At 44.5% G+C, this 19,229-nt stretch overlaps 1 protein-coding gene across 1 annotated transcript in view; it reads left to right on the top strand.

Moving 5' to 3' along the window:
* The window catches only part of LOC145407369 (glutamate receptor 2-like), a gene marked incomplete at its 5' end in the record, with an annotated part of 166,280 nt that overhangs the window by 101,921 nt on the left and 45,130 nt on the right, over positions 1–19,229 (top strand). The window contains one exon of the mRNA XM_080278319.1: positions 10,018–10,198. Within this exon, the coding sequence (XP_080134445.1) occupies positions 10,018–10,198 (181 nt within the window). The remainder of the gene's footprint in view (positions 1–10,017; positions 10,199–19,229) is intronic.

Here is a 19,229-nt window from a genome sequence, read left to right as displayed (position 1 = left end):
TGTTCTGGAGAGAAGTGAAAAGAGTAAGACAGGGTGGAAGTGAAGTTAGCAGGGGAGTGAAAGATAAAAATGGTAGATTACTAGTGGAGAAGGGAGAAAAAGTGAGCAGATGGAGAGAACACTTTAAGGAATTGTTGAACGTAGAGGATGGAAGTAATGCGAGTATAAGTGGCTAGGGAATGGCTGGAAGAAGGAGGGAGGTGAGAAGACAGGAAGAAATCAGTAGGATAGAAGTTGTGGAAGCAATGAAGAAAGTTAAATCGGGGAAAGCCCCAGGAATTGATGGAGTGTGTGGTTAAATGCTGAAGCATGGGGGAGAGATAGTAGTAGAATGGATGTGGAAGATGTGCAGATTGGCCTGGGAGGAAGGTAAAGTCCCGGAGGATTGGAAGACAGGTATAATTATTCTCTTGTACAAAGGAAAAGGGGAAAAAGAAGTGTGTGGTAATCATAGGGGCATTTGTCTTCTTAGTATAATAGGAAAAGTTTATGGTAGGATACTTATAGACATAGTTAGAGAAAGAACAGAGAAATTAGTTGGAGAAGAACAGGGAGGCTTTAGGAAGGGAAGAGGTTGTGTAGATCAGATATTCATTCTTAGATCTTTAATGGAAAAGTTTCTAGAGAAGGGAAAGAAGTTGTATGCGGCTTTCATGGATTTGGAGAAAGCATATGACAGGGTGGATAGACAAGGATTGTGGAAAGTGTTAAGAATATATGGAGTAGATGGGAAGTTGTTGAATGCTGTGAAGAGTATGTACGATGGTGCGAAGGCTGCTGTGCATGTGGATGGTGAACTAAGTGAATTTTTCTCTTTGAAATCTGGTAAATTACCAATATGCTGGGAATCGAACCAGGGACTCTCAGATGAGAGCCAGGCAGCATACCACTACACCACGACCAGGTAAAGTGGTATGCTGCCTGGCTCTCATCTGAGAGTCCCTGGTTCGATTCCCAGCATATTGGTAATTTACCAGATGATTTTTCCTGTGTACAGTACAGGTTTCTCCCTTCTCTTTGAAAGTTGGTATGAAACAGGGATGTGTCATGTCTCCATGGTTGTTCAATCTGTACATGGATGGGGTAATAAAAGAGGTACAAGGTAGGGTAGTGGATGTTGGAGTGGCCCTGGTGAGAGAGGATAGTGTTTGGAAACTCCCTGTACTGTTGTTTGCAGATGATACTATGTTGTTGAGTGAAGACGAAGGGGAGCTGCAAGGCTTGGTGGATGAGTTTGAGAGAGTGTGTAAGAAACGGAACCTAAAGGTGAATGTAGGGAAGAGTAAAGTGATGGTCTTTGAGAGAGGTGAAGTTAGTGAATGTACAGCGAGGTTGGATGGTGAGGAATTGGAAAATGTGAGTACGTTTAAGTATTTGGGTAGTGTGATGAGTAAGGATAGAGGTTTGGAGGGTGAAGTGCTTGAAAGGGTACAGCAGGGAAGAAAGGTTGCTGGTTCCTTGAAAGCAGTGATAAGAAACAGGGAAGTGAGCATGGAAGTGAAAAAGTTACTACATGACAGTATTGTGATACCAACTCTAACGTACGGAAGTGAAGGTGGACATTGTTGGAAGGACATAAGTCAAGAGTGAGAGCAGTGGAAATGAGTTATTTAAGAGGAGCCTGTGGAGTCACGTGGAGAGACAGGCTGACGAATGAGGATATAAAGGAGCGTTGTGGTGTGGATGTGGATGTGATAGGAAGCGTTATGAGGAACACACTGAGGTAGTTTGGCCATGTGGAGAGGATGGAGGGTGAAAGACTGACGAAGAGAGTGTATGTGAGTGAGGTGGAGGGGGCAAGAGGGAGGGGGAGGCCGAGGATGAGATGGAGGGATGGGGTGGAGAGGTATATGAGAGAGGGGGGTGTGAGTTGGGAGCAGGGCAGTGAAATGGCGGGGGACAGGGCGACTTGGAGGCGATTTGTTTGTGGCCACCCCAAACGGGATTGAGGCGTCTGGCAATAGATAGATAGTTTTTATCTAACCATTTTTTCAGGGTTCCAGTTGGGGGGGGGGTGCTTTCTAATGCCTGTGCACATGAAGATGACAAACTGCAAGGGAGTATCCTTAGTGTTACTCTCTTTGCTGTGGCTATGAACAGTAATCAATGTATTTCCAAATCGTGTACATGACTCGCTATAATGTAGATGACCTTTTTCCGTGTCCGTCACTGTGTCATGAATGCCTCTGATAGAAAGGAAGTTCCAGATGGCTCTTAATAGAATATTCCAGTGGACTGAGTCTCGTGGTTTCCGTTTTTCTTGTACAAAGATACTGATTATGCATTTTTGTCATCTTTGGGGGGTTGACTCAGACCCTGATTTTTATCTCTATGGTAGGGGAATAATCTCCTACCATGGAAGAGACTCAGTTTTTTTGTCTTCTACTTGATAGACGACTGATTTGGGTTCCTTATATTCATTATGTCAAGGTAGCTTGTAGTAAGGCCTTGAGTCTTCTCAGGGTTTTGACTCATACCTCTTGGGATGCTGACTGTCAGACCCTCCTCCTCTTGCGAAGGTTCCATGCTCTTTCTAAATATGAATATGGATGTGAGAATTTCTCCTCTGCTACAGATGCCCTTCTCCAGATGTTAGATTCAGTGCATCATGGTGGTGTGTGTCTTGTAACTGTGGCATTCTGTCATCTCTGATTTTGAGTTTCTTGGTTGATGCTGATGCTCCCTCTTTGGATTTATGTCGCCACTCGATGATGAGGTGTTGGTATCATATTCGCTGCATTCTAGATTCAGTGCCTTGTGCCATAATCTCCCAGGATTCTTGATCTTTTGTTTTGACATTTGTCTTAGTTTCCCGGAGCCTTGCAGATCCAGTCTGTCATGTCAGCCTTCTCTGTTCCAAGACTGGCAGTTTGTCCATATCAGATACTGAGGATGGGTTTTAGGCTATGCTCTTGTGTAACATTCTGTACGTCCATTGTTGGTAAAAGGAGCTCACTTTCCTCTCAGGTATCCTTCATTCCCATTTTAGAACATGCCTCAACTCATGATTGATTGATTGATTGATTGTAGTAGAAACTGGCGGCGCAACTGCTAAGGTCATATGCCGCTGGACAACAAGCTAAAACACATGGCAAATAAATTGTGCATAATTAATAACTTTTTCTAGAAATAATACACTGAAAATAATAAAAGAATAGTTAAAAGAGAAAACAATTTCTTATAAAAGTGGAAGGAGGCCCGCCTCCTGAAGAAAACCAAAAACATCAGTAAAAAAGCTATGGGCTCCACCAAGCATCGAGGAGAGACAGTAGGCACCATCTACCCCTGTATGCCTATGAAGGAATCTCCGACGCAGGTCCCCCAAACTTGGACACTCGACCACCAAGTGACGGACAGTAAGGGGAACAAAGCAATCATCACAGTACAGTTGAGTCTCGCCACTCATCAGGAACCCATGTGTAAGCCGAGAGTGCCCAATGCGAAGCCTAGCAAGAGCTACCTCCAATCGCCGAGGCATGGAAGGGAGAACCCTTGGTACAACCACTCTCTGGAAGACCCCTTTCAGCTTATTATGAGCAACACCATCCCAGCGTCTCTGCCAACACACATGCATTCTGTCCCGCAAGTAAGGTGTTAGATCAGATGCAGGAAGTGGATATTCTGTTGGGGGCTGTTGAGTAGCCGCAGCCTTGGCCAATGCATCCGCAGTCTCATTGCCCACCACACCAACATGTGCGGGAACCCAGCAAAATTCCACTCTCTTCCCCCGACGATGAATGAGGAACAGCCACTCCAAAATAGCTAAAACTAAGGGATGGGAAGAGTTAAAAGAGTCCAGGATCAAAAGCGCCCCTTGAGAGTCGCTAAAAATAGTAAAATAATTGTCAGGATCAACAAACACCAACTTCGAGGCTAAAATGATGGCTGACAACTCCGCAGTAAAAACTGAGGCAACCAAAGGAAGACTACCTCCACGGCTAAAATTGGGAAATACCACTCCAAAACCAACACCTGATGCGGATTTAGAGCCATCAGTATACACAGGCACAAAACCACCATGACTAGAAGAATGTTCTAAAAATAACCTTAAAAGACACTGAGGAGCGACAAAATCCTTTGAACCTGCAATAGGCCTGCAGAAAGTTACCTTGGGCAATATCCAAGGCGCAACCCTCGGGATCCGAACAGGACTGACAAGTACTGCCGACAAACCAAACCTCTCCATTATATCCTGAACCCTATAGCCAAATGAACGAAGCATGCGAGGGTGTCTACTATAACACAAAAGACAAGACTGTTTTGTCACACCCTCACAGACAAGTGAGTCTGGAAGGCGACGAATCCGGAGCCAGCACCTTACTGCAACAGACTGACACAGTAGATCTAAGGGAGGCACACCAGCTTCCACCAATAAGCTGGGAATTGGAGAGGACTGAAAAGCCCCAGTTGCAAGGCGAAGACCAGTATGACAGAGAGCATCTAGAGTTTTTAGTCTTGATTCTGTGGCAGAGGAATATACCTCACAGCCATATGACAGCTTAGAGGTTACAAATACCTGAAACAAATGCAAGAGTGTCCTTCGATCAGCACCCCAAGAGGTATGGGACAGAACCCTCAATAGACTGAGAGACTTCATACATGATGTTTTAAGATTTGCCAAATGTGAGACCCATGTCAAACGACAATCAAAAGTCAGGGCCCAAGAATTTCGTCTCTGTCACACAACGGAGTCTCCTGCCACAAAGCTGGAGATCAGGGTCCGGGTGCACCCCTCTCATCCTACAGAAGTGCATAGCCACAGTCTGAAGGGGAAAACCGAAAACCCTTGGAAGTGGCCCAGGCAGAAATCTTGTCCAAGGCAAGTTGCATCTGCCCCTCAATAGCAGACATGCGGGAGCCAGAAAACTATACAGCTAAGTCATCCACATAAAGGGATGAGGATACCCCAGCAGGCACAGTGTCAATGATACCATTAATGGCCACTGCAAACAGGGAAACACTTAAGACACTCCCCCGTGGGACACCTTCCTCCTGGCACAGTGGCGCCAGAGAGGGTAGAACCCACACGGACCCGAAATACACGATCAGTCAAGAAGTCTCCAAGCAACACAGGCAAGCGACCACGTAAACCAAAGGCATGAAGTTGTTGGAGGATGCCATGGCGCCAGGCAGTGTCATAAGCTTTCTCAAGGTCAAAAAACACAGCCACAGGATGTTGCTTGGAGGCAAAAGCTTCACAGATTGACGCCTCGAGCCTGATAAGGTTGTCTGAAGTGCATCGTAATTTACGGAAACCACTCTGCGATGGAGAGAGAAAGCAACCCTTCTCCAGAAACCACATAAGCCCAACATTGACCATCTTTTCGAACAGCTTGCACATACATGATGTTAAAGTGATAGGGCGATACTTGGAGACTTGGGAATGGTCTTTACCAGGCTTGGGAAAGGGGAGGACAATACCCAACTTCCAACTCCTCGGAATAGAGCCCTCACTCCAAACCCTGTTAAAAAGGTCCAATAAAAACTGAAGTGAATCAGTCAGAAGATGACGCAGCATAGCGTATGGAATATCGTCACGACACTCTGAAAGGGCAGCACGTAGCTCACGGAGGCTAAAATCTAAATTATACACCTCTCTACCACGAGAGAGAAAGTCAAGACCCAACCTCTCCTGATTCCTACGAAAGGTGGCAAATGGCTGAGAAGGATCCTTTGTGGAGACAGCGTAAAACTGATCTGCAAAAGCAGAGGCTACTGCATCTGGTGCAGACACAAGTTCTCCGTGAAGGCACAACACCGGAGGGGAGGGGGGCGAGAACCTACCAGAAATCTTGCGCACCTTTTTCCACACCACAGACATTGAAGTTGAAGATGTAATTGTAGAAACATACGACCTCCACGAGTTACGGCGAGCATTCTTCATGACCCATCTATAGTGAGCACGTGCTTTGCGAAACTGTATTTTTAGAAAAACAACATTACGATTGGCAAAATACCGACGAGCAGCTGCTTTGTAAGTTCCCTTTGCTATGGAGCAGTCATCATTCCACCATGGCACAGGTCTCCGGGAAAAAACACCAGAAGTCCGTGGGATAGAATGAACCCCTGCTGAGAAAATGGTCTTAGTAAAATAACATTCGGCATCATCGATAGTTGAAAAATCAGTAACCCTGTTGGCAAATACACATAGTTCCTCAAAGAGAGACCAATCAGCCCTGTCCAGACACCAGCATGGCAGACGGGCTACAGGAACAGAGTGAGTAGGCTGGACCACTACAGGATAATGGTCACTACCATGTAGATCATCCAAAACCTCCCAAGAAAAATCAAGGGCACAGTTAGAGGAGGAGATGGTAAGGTCAATGACAGAATACGTGCCAGTCTGAACATGAAAATGGGTCGGCCTTCCATCATTTAGGACAACCAAATCTATATCCCCAACCAAAGAGGCAAGAAGATCACCCCGGGGATTTGAAAGTGAGTCACCCCACAAAGGATGGTGGCCATTAAGGTCACCAAGGAGTAGGAAAGGGGGTGGAAGTTGGCTGATAAGGGTTTCTAGATCAGCATGTATAACAGGAACGGAAGGTGGAAGGTACAGACAACAGATGGTATAGCACCTCCCAACGTGCATCTGTACGGCTAGAACTTGAAAGGGGGACTGAATCTCAAAGGAAATAAAGGGGACATCAGAACAGCACAAAACTGCACATCCACCGCTGTGACCACCAGGAGGAGATGCATGGAAGGCCTTATACCCCCTAATGGAAGGAAACTGTCTTTCCCCCACCATTGTCTCCTGAAGACACACACATAGTGGGTTCAGAGCAGAGAGTAATAACTGCAATTCCTCCCAATTTGCCAAGGCACCTCTACAGTTCCACTGAAGACAGATTGGTACCGATTGAGCCATAGTGATTACTATTAAATATTATGAACTTAGAAAGCTATGTAGCAACCTCGTTGGGAAGGGAGTGAAAGCTCTTCTTCCTAGGCGTGGAGCTCTGCCTCACCAACCGAGAAGGCAATGAAGATTTAGATTTTCCATGGGTGGAAGTACCCTTATCCCGAGACATGTCCCGCCCATCGCCAGAATGAGTCCGAAGCACAGAGACCTTCTTGGAAGACCCAAGTGCCCCGTCCGCACACCCATGTGAGGGTTCAGCTGGCACCTCGGGGCCAACCGAACCCCCCCCAACCAAATCATCCAAAGGTTGGCTGCTGGGTGACGGATCAGAGGGAGCAAGCAACTGAGCTCTATGAGTATCTAAAGACCCAGGCCCCATCACACCTGAGGAAGAGGCAAGGACGGGAATCCTAGAAGGGCCATCATGAACACCCACAGACTTAGACGCCACCACTGGCTGGGTTGTCGAGCGAAGAGCCCCCTCAGAATCCTCATGTGGTACAGAAGTTTGAATCTTAGAAGGAGGGGAGTCACCCAAAAACTCCTCACTCCTCACTCGTTTGAGGTTGGCTAATGCAACCTCCATCTCTGCACCAGAACTTAAAGCTTTAGAAACTATAGTGCCACACTGTAAAGAAGAGTGAGCAACAGTAGCAGAGCGGGCAGATGGTACAGGAGCAGCAGTCGGTACGGAAGTAGCAGCTGATACAGAAGTATGAGAGATGCTGTTTTTTTTGGATATGTCAGGACAAGGATGCGCAGGAAGGACATTGGGAGTTTTGGATGTGTCAAAGCAAAGTGTAGCATAGACACGGGTGTTTGCCACATGAGGAACCGGAGGAACTGGGATGGGGAAGGCACTCCCAGACGCTGGAAGAACCACCACAGAGGGGACACCCCCAGAGACAGGAATCACCTCCCTGGAGGAAGCACAGCTGCTTCCAGGCTGCACTCCCTCAGTGGAACCCCCTGGGCGAGAAGGCCGGGAAGTAGAACCCCGAGAATTTGATGGGGCATTGTGTGATGGCAGGGGCACCTGCCGGGTAGCTTTATGGCGAGACAACGCAGCAGCAAAGGTAACCCCAGGGCGAATGAACTGCTCCCTTACCCTGGCCTTTGCCTCAGAAAAGGAAATTTTTCCTTCGTTCGGACAGAAATGATCTCGTATTCATATTTGTATACTTCGCAATCCCTTGAGGAGGCTACATGTGCTCCTCCACAGTTCAAACATTTAGAGGGTTGAGAACAATCATCTATACCATGAGAAATTCCACCACAATTTCCACAGACCTCAGGAAGGCCAGACACTTCCCGCCTGCAACAACGGCGGACGTGACCAAATCTTTGACAATAATAGCATCTTCTAGGTTGGGGAACATAAGGTTTAACCTTTAGCTTCCACGACGCAGCAGTAATAACCTCCGGCAAGGTAAGATGGTCAAATGTCAAGATAAGAGTGGGCGTGGAGGTTAAAACCCCATCAACCTTCTTCATAATTCTCTGTACTCCTACAACACCCTGAGGAGCCAGCCGCTCTAAGAAGGAAGAATCAGAATATGAGATCAAGTCACGAGAATACACAACCCCTCGGAACTGGTTCAGGACCAAATGACGAGAGGCAGACACAGGATAACCGGCGACCACAGTTAGAGACTGGATGCGTGAACTCTCCTCTTCATTCCTGGCTTCTAAGAATAGAAAGCCATCGCCCTGCAAAGAGACCTTGGGGGTAAATCCACATGCTGTTACTAGACCACTGTGAATCTGAAAACAATTCAGGTTTCAGAAGGAAGTACCATTATCCATTTTGATGACTATGTATTTTGTGTAAGAGTGATTTACAAAAACACCAGGTAACAGCTCCATAGAAAAGGCATCGTGATTCACAGTTTTAGCAGGCGACCCGGAAGGTACAGGGTCGTCGGCCAGAGAGTGACCAGTTGATGCCGAATCGTGCGGCTGGTCACCAACCTCAACTCATGAAGACTCTGTTTCTTTCTATACTGATGGATCGAAGACTGACACTGGAGCAGGCTTTGGTGTCGTCTTTTCTTCCTTTAGTTGGGGTGGTAATCTTCCAAGCATTGCTTCAGTATATAAGACTGAACTGACTGCAGTTTTATTGGCTCCAAATAAAATTTATCTCTCCTCCAATCTGTTTTTATGATTTTCAGTGGCTCCCACAGTCCTCTGTCCACACTGGAGTCTTTTAATTAATCTCATCCACTGTTTTTTTCAATTTTAGAATGGCTTTTCTCCTTGGCCGTCATGGCCATCGTGTGGGCTTTTGTTGGATTCCTGCCTATATCGGGGGGTTCGGAAATGAATGGGCTGATGTGCTGGCTAAGGCTGCATCGGCACACCCTGCTGCTTCTGTGGGATCCCATCCTCCCCTGCATCGGCTGGCTGCATAAGATTTTTACGCTTTCATTGCTAAATAGATTTGCCATAGTTAGCACGACTGTTGGAATGCTGTGGGGTCTAAGAAGATGTGTGTTATTGCAGAGGTGGGCTCCTTCATTATCGAGGCTGTTTCGCTAGTGGGAAACTGCTTGATGCCGGTTACTCTCATGAGTTTCTATTGAAGGGCTCCCCCCCTCCATTCTGTGAGGATTGCTTGGTCTCCTTGACAGTTCGGCACTTGCTTGTGAAGTGCCCCCGTCTTGAAGATTTACGCCGTCAGTACATTACCTGTCCGAGCACCGGTCCTTGGGGGATGGCCTGTGGTATGGGAGGGGGAACTCACAACTTTGTGAAGGCAGCTGTACTGCTGCATAAGAATTAGTACCCGGTGTTTTTTAAATACTTCGTTTTGGTGTTTTAGTGATTTTACTGTGATTTCATGTGTTTTAGTTAATTTTTTTTTAGTGCTTTAGATTTTTGCTTGCTCTTGTTCTCTGTTGGCGGCTTTTACCTTGTTGTCCAAGGGGCATATGACGGTCACAGTTCCGTTGCCAGTTTCTTTTATCATATTTAATCAGCAATAATAATGTCCGTCACTTTCTTCCATAAAGAATCATAAAATCATGTATTGCTAGAGAATAATAAGAAAGTCCTCTCATCGATGTTCGGTAGTATTAAAAAAATGAAAAGAAAGACAGGTATAATCTTGGGCAAGTAATTTCTCTTGATTTTATATGCATTTTCAGAGTGTGAAAACAGGTGTGTTTCGTGAACTGGGTGACCTGCTGGACACTGAGCGCGTAGTTTACAACGCCTTCAGTGAAATGCCGGCCAGCATGAACACTTTGGTCAGGTCCGGCACTCATATACTCTTTGACATCGACAGCAACTTTTGGAATATGATGGGGGTTGACTTCTCTCGCACTGGTAAGAGGAATTATGTCAACAGGAATACAAAGAAATCCACATATTAAGCACTCTTTGTCACCGGCTGGAGAATACTCATCTTCATTGATGTGTACCCTGCTTTACTTCATAATTCCCTTAATATTTCACGTTTTAATGTGTCTGCTGTTTCACCTTTGATTCCTCGATTAAGTATCGATTTGACAAAGCAACGACCGTCTCTCCATTCTTCACACTAGCAAAGTGAACGGTCTTCACAATAAATAATATTATGCGGGCGCACTGTACACCCATGAGCAAAAGTTCACTGACAATCCTTTGCCAATACTGCGTCCAAGCTGCCGCATTTTTCATTCCTCCCACAACGAGGGAATATTTTTCCCTCTTATAATCTATTTTGTTGTGTGGTTCAAATTGCTATCACATAAAGAATTTCTTTCAGTACCTTCCATTGCTACAATCGACAAAGAAGTGTCGCTGAACTATTCCTCATTGCTGAAGATTTTCAGAAATATCAGTGCCACATTTTGCCTGAAACTATCCATATTAACCAACTCAAGCTAACGACATAATTACATTTTCTTAATCTTGTTACCCAAGATAGTATTACCCATTCTTAAATTTTTCTTGAAGTGATGTGGTTATATTTATTCTTCGTTACTCCCTAAATCATTAGAGTTTTCTGCTAAGCTGAGTATAATGTTTGTTATTAGCAAGAAATAAATGCTACATTAAAATGCTGAAAAATGTCGCTATTGGATATGGTTGCGTCATCAGTATAGTGACGTCTTATATGCTAATCACTGGCTACCGCTACACTATATTTATGGCCAGCTACATAAGCCACCTCAGAGTAAAGTAGCTAAAAGCATTGAAACAAATATTCGTAAGTACGATTCACTAGCACTATCGCCGTGTCCACTGTGCGTGCACTAAGTAAAGTGTAGGTTTGGTGTTCTATTCCCCGTAGTACGTCTTCCATCTGATCATTCTGTCTTTCTGTTCCCATGCACAAAAACAATACAACAAAACACTTCCAAACATTCAGTCACAAATCGTCAACATTTCTGTTAGTCCATGCCGTCCTCCCTCATGTAGGCTACTCCTCCAGTCTGCACGTTCACCTCACTCTGGATATTATCACCATGTCCAAAAGTCATGTACATAAAACTCCTAGCTACTGTATTTGTACCATGTTCCACCACACTTTACCTTGCTAGGCACTTGTTAAGCACAACCCTTCAGTGATGATTGTTTTCCTATTCATGCTGTATTCAAAAGGTTTAATTTAACTTGGAACTGAAAGGAACACGTATAATCTTAATCAATACCTTTACTTTCAGAATTTAATGAAACAGTCTTAATTACTGTCTTGTGATCATTGGATTGAAGAGGTTAAAGGACGGATCTCCATGCTCTAAGACAATGGTTGCCAAACTATTCTTTCCTTTGGCCTCCGGACAAATATTATGACATCCATGACCCCATGTTGATTTGTGTTTGGGGAAGAAAGTAATGTTGCTGTAATGAGTATGTAAAATACGAAATGTTAAAGACTCAAGGGATTGAAACAGAGACGAGCTGCATACACTTAAAACATTGTTAAAAACTGAGGTGAAAACTCAGTTGGACGGTTTTAATAGAAGTTCTGCTGCCAAGTGGATTACCAATGTTTGAAGCATACAGTGGTACAAAGAGAGTTTATCTTCCACGTAGAACCATATACCTCGTTGTAAATTAAATCTGCAACGAAGTTCGCTGACAATCCTTTGCCAATACTGGGTCCAGGACCTTTAAAAAAAAAAGTGGCTTTCAGAAAATTAGGGACAGGGTTTCAAGATAATATATATATATATATATATATATATATATATATATATATATATATATATATATATATATATAAATGCGGGGGCAACACGCAGCTGGCTGGTTATTACGAGAGAGAGAGAGAGAGAGAGAGAGAGAGAGAGAATTATTACGAAAGATAAGCGTAGCAAAGAGATGTTTATATTCAGATGAGAAATGAGCGGGCCGACACGAGCCGGCCAGGCCCGACACGACACAGGCCAACCACAATGGTTTTCAGAGGCTAATAACTTTTTTATTATACGAGATAGAGAAGAGATCCTATCAACAAGTAGAAGATAAAAGATACATTCAGTAAACTTTATATATCTATCTATCTATCTATCTATCTATATATATATATATATATATATATATATATATATATATATATATATATATATATATATATATATATATATATATATATATATATATATATATATATATATATATATATATATATATAAGTAATCCCTCCAACATCCACTGTAAAAGAGCCAAAGGCATGTCCGGATAGTGATCCTGTCCGGATATTGGGCCCCAGCCTCCTGGACTTGTACTTATGGACCCTAACTCAGAAAAACACCTATACAACTCCCTCTGGACATGCATTGCACCTATTTAAGACCCAAATCACACCAATAAGGGACATAAAAGACTGAAATAAATGCAAAAGAACCATAAAATGAGGTTTTAGAGGTGAGTTTATACAATATTAAACATTCTGGGTACTTACAAGTCCTTGGCTCCTGGACTGGTTTGAACCGCCAGTTTGCAGTCCACAGTTAATCCTCTGCACTCTAAATTCTAATTTCTTAACACTGCACAACACTGTAAATTCCCGTGTGTTCTAGTGGCGAGGTATTGCAGTTTATTCACTGTTTATTCACAAAAAACAAGCACCTGTGGCTATCACTCCTATAAGGATCTGCTCTCGATCGGAGTTAGGCTGTGACTGTTGATGATGGCGGGGCAACAGAGTTGCCAGATCGCAACGGCCACATTACCAATCTCCTCAACTTTCATTACCAAATTTAACTTTTCATTACCAAATTTGTAAAGCGAGCATTTATTCTACACTAATCATATACCGTATACAAGTGGAAATACATGTAATCACACTCCTTATGATTAACACCATGTTGATTATTTTCATGCAATGTAGGGTAGCAGATTAATCAGAGAGAGCAAACAATCCACCATCTCCATCCTGTGTATCCTCATACATGTGAAAAATCCATTTGGTAATGCATTATTCTGATTCATTACCAAACGAATTTTTCATTACCAAACTGACCCACACTTGATAATGAAAAATATCAAATGGCAACCCTGACAGGGGAGCGGGGAGGGGGGAGGAAGGAAGAGGTGAAGGGATCATGGAGTAACAGCTGTTTGGCACCATGCGGTAATTTCAAATTATGGGTGGGAAAAAAGTCAGATTTTTTTCAAATTTTTTGCAGTTTTTGGCCCATTTTGGGAATATTGGATCCCAGAACGATTATGTCCGGTTAGTGGGGATGTTCGGATATTGGGCGTTCGGATATTAGAGGGATTATATATATATATATATATATATATATATATATATATATATATATATATATATATATATATATATATATATATATATATATATATATATATATAATATATGTATATGCATATATATATATATATATATATATATATATATATATATATATATACAGTGCTCAACAAAAGTATTGAGCGCCTATGTCAGGGTGCTCAATACTTTTGGCGAAAAAAGAATCACCCTTTTTTGGACTTAAAATTGAGCCAAAAGTTTGGGCCGCTAACATGACGTCACGGCAGCCTGAGGCCTTACTGTGCACTGGTTGGCTGCCGCCTCAGTTGCCTACAGGCCGCGTGAGAGAGAGGAACCCCGCTGCTCCTCCCTCTCTTCTTGCGCCATTTTTTACCTAGTGTCCTGCAGTGTAACCAGGTAAAAGGAGTGAGGGAAGAGGTTTTAAGTATAGTGGAGGATAATGTGAGACGTGAAATACAGAGTGAAGTAGAGAGAATAAGTAACCAAGTAAGAGAATTGAGGGAAGAGGTTTCCTGTATAATGGAGAATAGAGTAAAAAGTGAAACATAGATAGCAACATGGACAAACTCCTCGAATAACGTCCAGATGTGAGTCAGCATCCAGCACACCCCATAGTGCCAGTGATGTATATGCAAAGGGGGTTAATGAGATGCTGAATCCCATGGCCCTTGAATATGTCCCTGTGAGTCACAATAGGATAGTGCAAGAAACTACACATGCTCCCACAAAGAAAAAGCCTCAGGATTTTGAAGACAGGGTGACCTGGGAGGCTTTGGGGAGGCTTATCAAATCCAGTCTGAGCTCTTAGCTGGTCAGGATGGGTGAGATGCAGTATGTGGTTCAATTGGCCACTAGCTTTTAGGGTTCTACTGTGGAAGTCCTTGTGCAGCTGGTCGAACCTGGCAAAAGCCTTGGAGTTGAGGTATGGGACGAAACATCAAGGGGAGGTCTTCAGGTCCCTGTTCTGGACTTGCACCAGCAGGAGAGGGAAGTCTTTACAAGAACTGGCTGAGGACCTAGAGAGTTTGGCACATAAGCTTATCAAGGAGCCAGTTCTGTGGTGCTGCTTCGTGAGCACTTCACTGATGCCTTGGACCGTCACAAACAAGGACACCTGAAAAAGGGCTGTAAATGGAAGACCCAACAAGAGAAGTTGGAGCAGACCCCTCAATAGTGAACTCAAGGATGGCTGGTGCAGTGGGACAGCTGCCAACCTATGCCAAGAGTGTCCCACATGTGTCCTTGTATAGGAGAGCTACTTCAGTCAGGAAGTAGTGTGCCCAGTGGTCATCGACATTGGATCAGAGAAGACTTTGGTGTGACTGGATGTGGTGAGTCATTGGTAGCTTTCAGAGACTTCACAGCAGCTGTGTGGTGTGCTGAACTTAAGGAATCAGTGGATGTCACGATACGGTTGGCCATATATTTTGCCAACATGGAGGACCCCTGCATCCTCGGTTTACACTACCTGGTGTCCCACTGCTGCATACTTGTCTTTCATTTGATGCAAATATGGCTAGGAGGAAGGAGTGTTTTGCTGAGGTCGGTGGAGCATGGAAGTCTACAAATGGACCAGACAGACTGCAGTGATCCCCACAAGGTCAACGATGCTGCTGCCCTGCAAGGTCAGTGACATGCTCCACATTTCCCTGGGACTGGTGGAGCACAGGAGCCAGGGGATGACAGAAATGGGAGTAATGGTGGGCAGGACCTTGGTTGACCATACGGCAGGGGAAGTACCCATCATCATAGCCAAGTTTTCTCTTTGCCCTAAGAATGTTCTTCAGGGCACAGTTGTGGGTTTGTTCTATGAAACTGATCAGGAGCCACCAAGCAGTGCATGCAAAAGGGATACGGTTAATCCCCACAAAGAACTACCTGGCCACTTGCGGGATCTGTTTACCAAGAGTGCCCTGTGTCTGGAGAAGCCAAAGTTGGAGCAGCTGCAAAGGATCTTGGTGAAGTATGCCGATGTATTTCCCACAGGAGACGTGAACCTGGGATGCACTGACCAGGTGAAACACCACAATGACACGGGTGATCTTCGACCAATAAAGGAAGCCCCTCAAAGTAGCTCCAGCTTGCCACCTGGATATGAAGAAGGTGATGGAAGATTTATATCAACAGAGCCTAATTCAAAGACCCAACAGTCCATGGGCATCTGCAGTCATACTACTGAAGAAGAAGGATGGATCCTGAGGTTGTTGTGTGGACTACCAGGCCCCTCAGTCACATCACCATTAAGGTTTCCTACCCTCGTCCAGAGATGGACAACATCCTTGATGCTCTGGTTGGAGCAAAGTGGTTCTCGTTGCTGGACCTGATGTTGGGGAATCACTAATTCAAGATGCGGATGCAGATAGGGAGAAGATGGCCAGGGACTCTAGCAGTTTAAGGTTATGACCTTTAGGCTGTGTACTGCTATGGCCACCTTTGAGCATCTGATGGAAAGGTTAATGATAGAACTACATTGAACGACAGTCTTTATCTACCTGGATGATGGGTTTGTTTTTGGCAAAAATTTGAGCAAAAATTGGAGAGGCTGTTCGACATCTTTCATTGATTCAGAACAGTGCTCACCTTAAGCTTAGCCCCAAGAAGTATTGCTTGTTCCAGAAGAAAGTCCAGTGTCTTGTCCACATCTTGATTGAGTCAGGAGTGTGAACTGACTCTGAGAAGACAGCTGCTCTGAGGTGTTGACCAGTGCCAACCAGTGTAAGGGAGCTATGGAGTTTTATGGGTTTGTGCTCCTACTATAGCCAGTTTGTGAATAGCTTTGCCACCGTTTGAGCAACGCTATGCCAGCTTATGAAAAAGAGACACAAGTTTCCATGGTGTTAGTCAGCAGAGGACTTCATCAAGCATCTGAAAGAGGCTTTGAACAGCACGCTGGTACATATGTATCCAAATCCCTCCAGATCTTTCGTCTTGGATTGTAACACCAGTGATGTTGAGGTTGGTGGTGAGCTCTCCTAGCAAGTTGACAATACAGAGAAGGTGGTGGCTTACTACAGGAGAAAGCTCAGCCCAGTGGAGAGGAACTTCTGTGTTACTTGGATGGAACTTCAAAGACTAGTGAGAAGGCTTGGCTACTTCCACCTTTACTAATATGGGTCAAGCTTCATAGTCCGTACAGACTATGCTGCACTTAGGTGGGTGAAGTCCCCGAGGAACCCTGGAAATGCAGACAGGGTGAGTCGGAGATCATGCCCTCAAGAATATCATTATTGCAGCCACAAAGAAGGTACTGTACCATGAGGAACTGTTGCCGTACTGTAAAGGGGTCAGAAAAACTTGCAAGTGACATGGAAAAGCAGCACCTGGAGGATCGGGATCTGCAACCATTAATGGAGTCCTTGAGCCAAAGTAAAGTGCACCTAGCATGGGAGAGGTTCTCTGGGGCAAATCCTGCTACCGAGACTTACTGGACTCACTGGGATACTCTGAAGCTGGACAGTGGAGAACTGCAGTGCCATTGGATGACTCCTTATGGACTTCACAGCTATCTGGCTGATGGTAATGCATAATTTGCAGGTGCCATTTCTGGAGGAAATACATAGCATCATAATCTTTGGACTAGGAGTCAAGAAGACCCTTGAACTGCCTGCCTCAAAGGTCCTACTGGGTTGGTATGTGGAACGATGTGGAAGAGTGATAGTGTGCATGTGGTGTCTGTTGCATGATGAAGGGATCCAATGAGCAATGACATGCTCCACTGCAGCTGTACCACTCTCTAGCTCTGATGACTAGGGTTATAGTGGACATTGTGGGACCTCTGCCTCTCTCAACAGATAGGAAGAAAAAATCTGTGTGGCAATGAACTGTTTTATCAAGTGGCCTGAGGCTTATGCCATCACAGACCAGGAGGCCACAACTATTGCAAAGGTGTTGGTGGACCAGAGTTTTTGCCGTTTTGGTGTTTGGTGTTCACTTGGACCAGGGAAATATCTTTGTGTTTGCAGTCTCTGCTGAGTGTTGCAAGTTGTTGGGCACTAGGAAGACCAGGACTACATCACTGTATCCCCAGTCAGCAGGAATGGTTATCAAACTTGTAGTTAATTATATCGTAACCGTAGCCAAGCTGTAGTTAACAGTGAGTTGATTTGTAGGAGATAATCTTAGTTGTACTTGTCGTCGATGACAGGAGAAGGAAAAAGATGAGTACTGGGGTGTAATTGTAGTTTTTTTCTTCAGAGGGGATGTCTCAAGAGTAATATAGTCTCACAGAACGTAATGGGATACGAGTGTTTTATGGTTGCTAACTTTGCGAGCCTGCCCTTTTCCCCACCATGCTTCTCTCTAGACCCCCTTCTCACTCTCCTGGCTCCTTCTGCCTCCTAACTCCTTCTTTCTCATATAGGAGAGATTGTGTCACGTGTAATGCATGGTTGAATAGAACTTTCTCGATTCTCGGGACTTTCCTATCAAACATCATGAGGTGCTGTCTGGCATTCCTCAGAGAAAATGTGCGAACGCCATTTCCTTCTGTCTTGAGCTATGACTTTCACTTCAATCCTAGATTACATATGTACGCTATTAGCTGTTTTTTTTATTGTATATATTTTAGACTCCTGACATCGTTGAAATATTCAACAGGACACTGGGGCAAGAACTAACCAAGCACTGTGTGGAAGGGCAAACAGAGTCAGATCATAAGCTTCCTGCTCAGCTGATGGCCTACAAGTCCGCATTCCATGAAGTTACTGGCATCTCTCCAGTGAAGATGATATTCGAACGTGAATTCCAACAGCCAGTAGACCTGTTAACCAGCAGACTCCTAGAGGAAGGTCTCCTAACAGAAGCCTCTAAGTTCATCTGAAGTCTGAAGAAGAGAATGGATATGGTGCATTGTCAAGATTGAGGGATGCTGGAGTTTTCCAGTGAGGCCACGATGTGGCGGTACGACCTGAGAGCTAGCCACAAGGAAGGAGGCCGAGTGTGGCTGTACAACCCCCAGAAGAAAGGAAGGACAGCCTCTCAAACTTCACTGCTCCAGAGAAAGACCATACATCGTGGTGGACTGTCTCTTGGCGGTGATTTACAGGATTAAAGGAGAGAGAAGAACCAGGCTGAAGACCATCCATGCCAGTTGTTTGTGGTGATATCATGGATCTGAGAAGTACACTTGTAGTGAGTCTGAGGGCCTGCTGGACACCTGAGTTGAAAGGATAGTCCAGGAGAATGATGGAGTCATTGGCAACACTGGAGACCAAGGCTTGTTGAGGTCATGTAAACAATTAGTCATCCCTTGCTTGATTGCCAGGGACAATTTGATAGATGGTTAAAGAACAGAGTTTGCTCCAGACTCTATGGGACCTAGATAGGACAGGCAACAGAAACGACTTAGCAGGTTGGAATAATATCATGTCATCACTAGTTTTAAAAAGGATAAGGTACTTGTGTCTGGGATGACACAGTTTTGAGGGAGAGGCAGTGTTATGCCGGTAAGATTAGGGTTGTGTTTGTACCTGGAGGAGTGAGGAACTTTCTGGAGATCTTAGCAATTTTTCTCTTCCTCAGAGGGTAGGAATTAATTTTTGTCATTATTGTAGGTATATATTTTAATTTAAATGCTTTATTGTGCGGGAAAAACGAGTTCTGTCCTGTGATCTAGAATGTGCATTATTGCAT

Source organism: Coenobita brevimanus, chromosome 8, assembly GCF_032717465.1.
Source record: "Coenobita brevimanus isolate Jiangsu-jjx chromosome 8, ASM3271746v2, whole genome shotgun sequence".
Lineage (NCBI taxonomy): Eukaryota > Metazoa > Arthropoda > Malacostraca > Decapoda > Coenobitidae > Coenobita > Coenobita brevimanus.
Note: the sequence above shows the minus strand (reverse complement) of the source record. Positions and strands in the feature narration are given on the sequence as shown.